The 7,807-nt window shown below is 42.2% G+C and overlaps 1 protein-coding gene across 1 annotated transcript; it reads left to right on the plus strand.

Annotated features, from left to right (window-relative positions):
* Positions 1 to 2,251: 2,251 nt before the first annotated feature.
* On the plus strand, positions 2,252 to 4,790 carry MELLADRAFT_94889 (uncharacterized protein; the record flags this gene model as incomplete). The annotated part of the gene is made up of 16 exons (XM_007417567.1): positions 2,252 to 2,490; positions 2,567 to 2,630; positions 2,737 to 2,803; positions 2,874 to 2,900; positions 2,956 to 2,984; positions 3,054 to 3,114; positions 3,198 to 3,325; positions 3,419 to 3,434; positions 3,520 to 3,662; positions 3,725 to 3,853; positions 3,915 to 3,988; positions 4,051 to 4,136; positions 4,209 to 4,229; positions 4,297 to 4,412; positions 4,480 to 4,506; positions 4,572 to 4,790. 16 exons carry the CDS (start codon positions 2,252 to 2,254, stop codon positions 4,788 to 4,790), a joined length of 1,446 nt encoding a protein of 481 aa, XP_007417629.1.
* Positions 4,791 to 7,807: the final 3,017 nt, after the last annotated feature.

A 7,807-nucleotide genomic window follows, 5' to 3' on the forward strand; every position in this document is an offset into this window, starting at 1 on the left:
TTTGAATATCAGGATTCTCAATTTGACGACTACGGTCAAAGGTCATCATACCAAAGTTCTGCTGACGTCCAGGTGTGATTGAGTCTCTCTCCATGGTAAAATGAGTAGAGGTTATGATAACAGAAGAATAGAAGTGTTCGGCTAGAGAACCAAGTTGATAAATCAAAACAAAAGAAGTAAAATTGAAGTATCTTAATTCAGATTGAACACAGCCCAAGATTTATGATTGGTATTAAAATGTTAATGATTGTAGAGATGAACTGTAGTAAAGGTAAACTATATACTTGAAAATTACACAACGACAACAGGAACAGTGGGACCTGGTGGAGAAGATTAATCAAACTTATATATCATTTGTAGGGTGACCAAATGATTAATTTTTGACCATTTTTCAATCAATATACTGCACAGGTTGGTTATACCCTTGCTGGTGCGTGGTGGAATCATGTTCAAAAGCTACCAAATTGCTTCTAGTCGCTCGATCACAATCAAGCGTTTTCCTTGGATTAATGATGATACTACCTTTGCTAAAAAGCTTGCCCGGTTTGATCGCGAACAAGAGACAAGAGAGGTTGAATTTGGCCGCAGCCTGCTGCGAGGCCGCTGCACAACTCGTCAAGATCCCAAATTTGGCCGATCACAAATTCTAAGAGATCGACTGCACCTGTGGATCTCTGACTTCAACCAACTCTGAGACACATTATGATGATATTCACAGCATATCTGGAGCTTGATATGTCAAGATCAGCCATACAGTCAAGTGCAGCTCTGATTAGGTGCTATCGAGAATGGAAATCGCCGTTGTGTTCCATAGCACTCCTGGTGTAATGGTTTGAAGTAGTGGTTATGGTCACGCTGTCGACTCAACCAGTAGTAGTGCGTTCAAGCCTTCATAGGCTTTTGTGCTTTTTTGTTTTGGCTTCATGAGATGAAAAGTACAAGTCAAAAAAGGACAGCACCTTTTTTTTGAAAATCTTTTGTTCTTCTTGCTCAGTCAAGAGCTCAAATGAGGTCACCATAGGATGACGATTGTACTGACACATGTCAAAGATGCCTTGATTTCATTTCGAAGTTTCAGCAAAAAAGTCCAGTCGAACGGCCTTGATCCCATGCTGGCAAGAGCACTATCATTATCAGCTCACACTGAATCAAGCCGTTCGACTACAATCGCTTCCTGTAGTCCTGATTAAAGCTAGTCTCCATAGTACCCGCAGCGCGATAGAAATCGCATAGAAGTGTGAGCACGAATTCAGCATGATGAGGTAGATATTTGTGCTTTATGCTTGATCTCAACATATCCCAAAGTCAGAGATCCACGGGTGAAGTCGATCTCTTTCAGAATTTGTGATCGGCCAAATTTGGGATCTTGACGAGTTGCGCAGCGGCCTCGCAGCAGGCTGCGGCCAAATTCAACTTCTCTTGTCTCTTGTTCGCGATCGAACCGGGCAAGCTTTTTAGCAAAGGTAGTAGACCTAAATGGTCTGATGATAAATTCAATGTCACCACGTATGCCAGTATTGTGTCCAATACTGGCTCAATACTGTCTGCTGCAAATGTATGATTGGTACTTCATATATGAAGTACGAAGCGTGTGAAAACGCTTTTGCCGGAAATTAAGGCTCACACGTTTGGTGGTCTGTTACGTTTTCAGACCGCGCTGGATGGTCGTTTTTTGAACCAATCCTGAACACGTAAAATACATGTTACGTGTATGTCAGATTCCGTACGTTTACAGGGGCCCGTTGGAGATGCTCTAAGGTGCTCTCCGAGGAATTTGTAAGCGAAGAAGATCGAACAACGCGTTCACATAAGACGTTATCGCAAAATGGCGAAGTCGGAAGGTGTTATGAAACTTGTGAAGGCCGTCACCGACCGTGTCTGACCGTTCTCGGCATGGAATGACATCTTCAAGCCTTTTCGGTCACCGAAAGGGCGGAACCAATCATAATGTATTTCAAATTCTGAACACTTTAACGACATTAGTTTAAAGGTGAGTAGTTGAAATGCTATCAACTCAATAATAGAGCTGCGTACCTTCAATGGTTCCGTGATGAATCTATGTTCTCGAAGGCTTTCCTTGATTGTCTCACACTTGCTTAAAGGCTTCTCTCAACTCGGTGCGTTGAAAAAGAAGGCCGATAAAAGGCAAGGAGCATCACCAATGCCATTCCCCCTGGGCTTCGGTTATCTTTCATTATTTTGTTCAAAGCGTTCAACCAACCACTAGTCAATCTTTACTTGCTCATCCAACATGCTTGCAAGGGCATTAATCGTGGTTGCATCCACGTTTTCCCTCTTGCTCTCGTTAATCTCAGTTGACGCACAAGATCATGTAGTCAAAAACCACTTTCGACGTAAAGCTGATAAAAGTACTTCTTCAACTTCCTCGCCGCAAAGGCGATCAACCCTTACCGGGACCTTGCTGGCGAACGGCAATGATGATCATGGAAACGAGAGCTTTTTGCATGGAACCCTAAACGGTGTGCCTCCGTGAGTGCCCGATTCCTACCTGAATTTCATATGTATTTCCAATCGCGATACAAGGTTGTTGACCCAAATGCAACAGTTACAACCCCTGTGGTCCCTCTGACGGCCCAATCCCACCCTCGGCACCGGGCGATGCACCATTTGTGAGCTTAGCACTATCCACTAGACCTTGACATCGAGTGATGATTCTGATCCTCTCTGATTTACGGGCTATCCTTCGCCGCTGTTCGTCGTGCGGTATCGGACTAGACTCAAGGTCGTTTTGCTTACGAAAAAAAAATCAGCTGCCCGCATGGAATCAGGAATAGTCCAAAAGGTGAAGTATCTATCATCACCAACATTCTCCGTGCTGCCCACCACTTGTTAACAATCATGACCTCTCTTAGGGATTCTCTTGATGGTTCCTTGCACAAGTGAGTCGTCATGTGGTGACATGCTAGACCTATGACTGATATGTTCCATTTCCAGCTTGCGATGCTGCCCAAACTTATACTAAGGTTTGTTCCTAACTGTGATCTGATTTATAGACTTGCTGCTCACCTATTGATTTGCGATGCGGTTCACAGAGTCCATTTGGTATCGGTCTACCTCAAGCTGGGTTCGACCTCTGCTACGTGGATCTTCCATGTAAGGCCTTGAATCTGTAACACTGATCCTTCTGACTTCCCATTGATTGGTGCTCGCCCCCTCTATCTCCCCGCTATATGAAGGGCGTTCCTTGGGGGACATTCAGCTCAGCGCCGAGTTTATAGCCTATGCTATCTTGTATCTTGCCCAAAGGTCACCAGCGACTGGATATAGAATCAGTTTATTCAGTTACAGTCAAGGTGGATATAATGTACGTTTCGTTTCTCATTTTGAACACTCACTCAACTTTGTTCTAACCCACATTCGTGTTGGTGTCTTTGGTCTTTAAACCATGCAACTTCAGGCGCAATGGGCTTTAAGTTCGTACCTTCTCTTCCGCATCCATCAAAAATACATCCTAGAATTATGATCGTGCCTTGCTCATGTTATTGTGTGTTACTACAGCATTTTTCCGTTCTGCTCGTCAAAAGGTGTTCAACTCCGTGGCTATGGCCGCGGTGTTCAAAGGAACAACGTTCACTGCGGTAGGATGTGTGCCCTCAGCTTTGATGGGCGGCTGTGAAAAGTCCCTCTTACAGATGAGTCCAGTAAGTTGAGAGCGATATTTCCGATAAACGATAGTTCTAACTTATGCTTGGATGTTATGTAGAACAGTAAAGCGATTCGCGCTCTTACCTGTGGTAGGGACAGAGAAAGTGGAGCCTTTGCTCATGTGCCAACCACCTCCATCTTCACCGCACAAGATGACCTTGTCGTTCCTCAGAGCGATAGCCCGTCGGTCAGTACACCTGGATCGCTTACGTGTTGTGTAGCTCGCTTAACGAAACCCATTCTTTTAGGGGGTGTCTTTCCTTGCGGGTGCATCAAACATGCTTATTCAAAAAGTGTGCCCTGGCACGGTCGTTGACCATTTGTAAGTCCACCTTTGCAACTAGTTGTCCAGAAAATATGTTTTTGATGATCAGGTCAATTTAGTGGCCTACCTGTAAATATGGTAGCTTATGGTATAGCATTCGATGCCTTTACAAATGGTAGACCTTCCACTCCGGCCACGTTTGATCGTGAGTGGTTCGTATGAATAGCCAAATGAGGTAGAAGTGACGCTAACTTGTGATTTTCGATGGGTTTCATAGGTCGTTTCTGTGGCCATTATCGTGCGTCCAAGATTCCAGCTATCTGAGTATTTGAAAGGGATGCTAATCCATTTAAGCGTTCGAATAGTCAATGACCTCTTGGCTTTTGCTGGGGGCATCCCAAATTACGTGGAACTTCTTATGCGAGCGCTGGTCAACCCTCAAGCTCGAGTTGGTATGCTTCTTAAGGAGGTTACCACATTAGTGAGTTACATTATGTGATCATAACCCTCTCCACATATTTGATGACTGAGATCCCTTGTATTCTTAGACTACTACTGGAGAGCCGAAATTACAAGTAAGTCGGACTCGGATCACTCCTTGGATATCGTTAAGAATTTCTCACTCAAGTTATTATGTTAGCAATATGTCTGTGATCGTGGCTATGCACCTCAGCAAGATTGCACCGTTGGATTTTGCGGTCCCGAGCAGCGACAGGATCTAGTAACTGGACTCCTAGGGGACACTGCCTTGGGAGGCGCCATCGCCAAGCACGGAAATCCATGGGGACCCTTGCTTGGTACTGCGGCCGGACCATTGCAAGGGGGACCATTGCAAGGGCTCACCCATCTCCTCGGATGAAGCAGTGCTCCCTCAATAAAGTTTGGTAAGATCAGGTCTCGTGAGCCTCAAAACCGTGATATAAGATGCTTACTGAGGCTCCTTCCCAGTGACAATTCAGCATTTTCATCGGTTCTGGTGCTTCCAGTGTCGTCCTGTCGGATTTTTCAAAGCTCGCCCATCACCATATGCAATTTTATCTTAGCCGTGTCCGCTCCTTTCATATGCAGTCTTTTCTTTCGTTGTTCGATATTTCTTTACTTCACAATACTTGTTATACAACTTTCTCTAGTCTTGCATAAAGACGGTCACGTCTCTGCTTTTTGTTGTTCTTGCAGAACCTGATTTGAATATTTTTTAAGTTCTTCTCGAAGGTAACACTTGTTCTGTGTTGGTGCCCAACTCGTTTTCATAACCTTGCACCAATTCTTCCGCAAAACTTGAGTAATTTAGTCAAACATTTGTGATAAAGTTTGTAAAGCATATTGTATGTGGATACTTGTTCAGTTTATTACAACCAATCACTCGGAATCACCCCAGGTACTTCTATCTGCCTGTGCAAAGCAGCTATACGAGGTCAAATCACAGCTGCTTGAGGTTGTAGGGGGTCAAATCAAAACGCAAAAAATTGCTACAACAGACCTCGCACAACCAGGGCTGAGATGTTGAGAGCGCTAAGTTTAACGGAGCCCCTCTTGCGTGTTCGCCGCGCCCTGGCAGAGGGGCTTATGTATATGACTCGTTTTTTGGCTAGAGAGCTCCAATTAAGTGCCCTCTAGTACTTTTTTCAACTTGCCCACTTCAACTGAACATAGAAACTCTCAATTTTCAAGCAAGCCATTCTTAAACTTTTTGTACAGTTGTTCTCAGAAATGTTGGAAAAATCCAACATTTTGAGCTGAGGTCGTGGTCCCGAGGAGGCGACTTTTTCATGACATGTGTCACGGAAAAGTCATGGCAGCTGTCGAGTGGAGATCAGTGTCCCTTTCACCAACCTCAACTCCCTTGTGTCCTCTCCATGCCATCCTTCCTCTGATCCTCAACTCGTGTTACAACCCCTTAACCATGAAATCGTATGTTTTCACCGTTTTTCTGAAGACATTGGTCCGTTAGCCTGGCCATTGGCAAGATAGTAGTCTGGTCATCGAGGTATGATGGAAAGTAATTGAATTTTCATCTTGAGATACCTGTCAAAATCAAAGTTTTTGTCAGTGTTTGTATCTGTGTGTCACTGCTCAGCGCACGGACCCCGAGCTCAGCTCGAGATTTTGCATTTTTCCAACATTTCTGAGAACGACTGTACATCTGCTAGTATTTAGAGCATCTCCTATCGTTTGAGTAAATTTTCTGTAAATTTTCTGTACATACTCACTCGGTACGGTATCACTTGATACAGAACGGTGGAAATCCACTATCGTTGCATTATATCAAACAAAGTACAGTACATACTGTACAGAAACACCTCATTGCCACTATCGTATGTTCGGTAAAAAAAACTGCAAATCTCATGTTCTATCACGCAACAATCCATCCGAGAACAATCAGTTTGCAAAGACAATTGATCTGATGACAATTGATTTCAGAACAATCACTTTGAAAACAAGATGATTGATTTCATAACAATTGACTTGAAAACAATTGAGTTGAAAACAATCGAGCTGAAAACAAACGATCGAAAAAAGTCAATTAAAAAAAGATCGATTAGAAAAAGATCGATTAGAGAACAACCAAGTTATCTATATGACAATTTGAAAACCATTGATCACAGAAAACGGAGAATTTACAAGATGAAATTGGTGTTTGATGGTGATAAAGGTGTAGTGGGATAGAGTGGGACTGATTTTGAGGATGAGTTGTAGGATCGGCTCGGTAGAAGTCGAGCAGATTTGCAGATACCGACCTCTGCAGAATCGGTAGAGGTCCAGCAAATTTACTGGACCTCTACAGAATTTCTACAGATTCTGTGGGTACCGATGCGTGATTTTGACACGATTGGGAGTTTTGACCCTCGGTACGGTAAAATTTACCGTACCGAAGCCGTTTACCGAGACGATAGGAGATGCTCTTATATGTTTCATGAGGAACGGACAGATCTGCGTGGCTTGAGGTCAAAAAAGGGCCTTATGTCTTCTTGTTATGCCCTAAGACCACCTAAGCTGTCTGTATTTGCATGCAATAAACTTTGAAAAATTTCATCACATTTTCATTACACTGGACATGAACCACAAGGTACGTATGCGCAAAGAGATCAAGAATATCATACCCAAAACTTGGAATTTTCTACGGAGAGGTGAAGTGCAGAACTTAAAAGAAGCACTTAAGGGGACTTGATTTCTGGAGATCTCCCACCAAAAAATGTGAGTCTGTTTCCCCTTCACAAGGGTGCGGCAACAAGAGCCCTCAATTTTCAGATTTTGAGAAGGGCTTTCCACATCCGCCAGCTCTTTGTGAGCCATCACTGTTGAAAGACAATTAAGACTGTTGTGTAGCATGTAATGGAGCATGAAATGTGGAATTGATTTGTATCAAGGTTTTTCTTAATACTGTCAATGAATAGTCTTAGTGTTATAATGTGTGCACTTGTTTGAATTCCAACCAATGTTATTGCACATCAGTCAGTTGTGGTTAAAGATGATCAGACATATATATATATTCCCCCTTTAATTATTACTTTCTTTCCTGATTCATTGGACAATGAGTGAGTGCTTTATCACCTTCCATCCTTGTAGTGTTACTAATGTTGTCATACTATTGAAAATTCACGTAAATCACTGTCCTGAGCCTTTGTGCTTAGAATAATTTTTCTCACTCTCTTGAACATATAATCAAGAATCAATTATATTTATATATTTATATTTATATTTATATTTATATATATTTATATTTATATTTATATTTATATTTATATTTATATTTATATTTATATTTATATTTATATTTATATTTATATTTATATATATTTATATATGTTTTATATTTATATATTTACATATTTACATATTATAGCCATGATAGAGAGTGCAATAGTTAATGCATGC

Source organism: Melampsora larici-populina (genome assembly GCF_000204055.1).
Source record: "Melampsora larici-populina 98AG31 unplaced genomic scaffold MELLAscaffold_75, whole genome shotgun sequence".
Taxonomy (NCBI): Eukaryota; Fungi; Basidiomycota; class Pucciniomycetes; order Pucciniales; family Melampsoraceae; genus Melampsora; species Melampsora laricis-populina.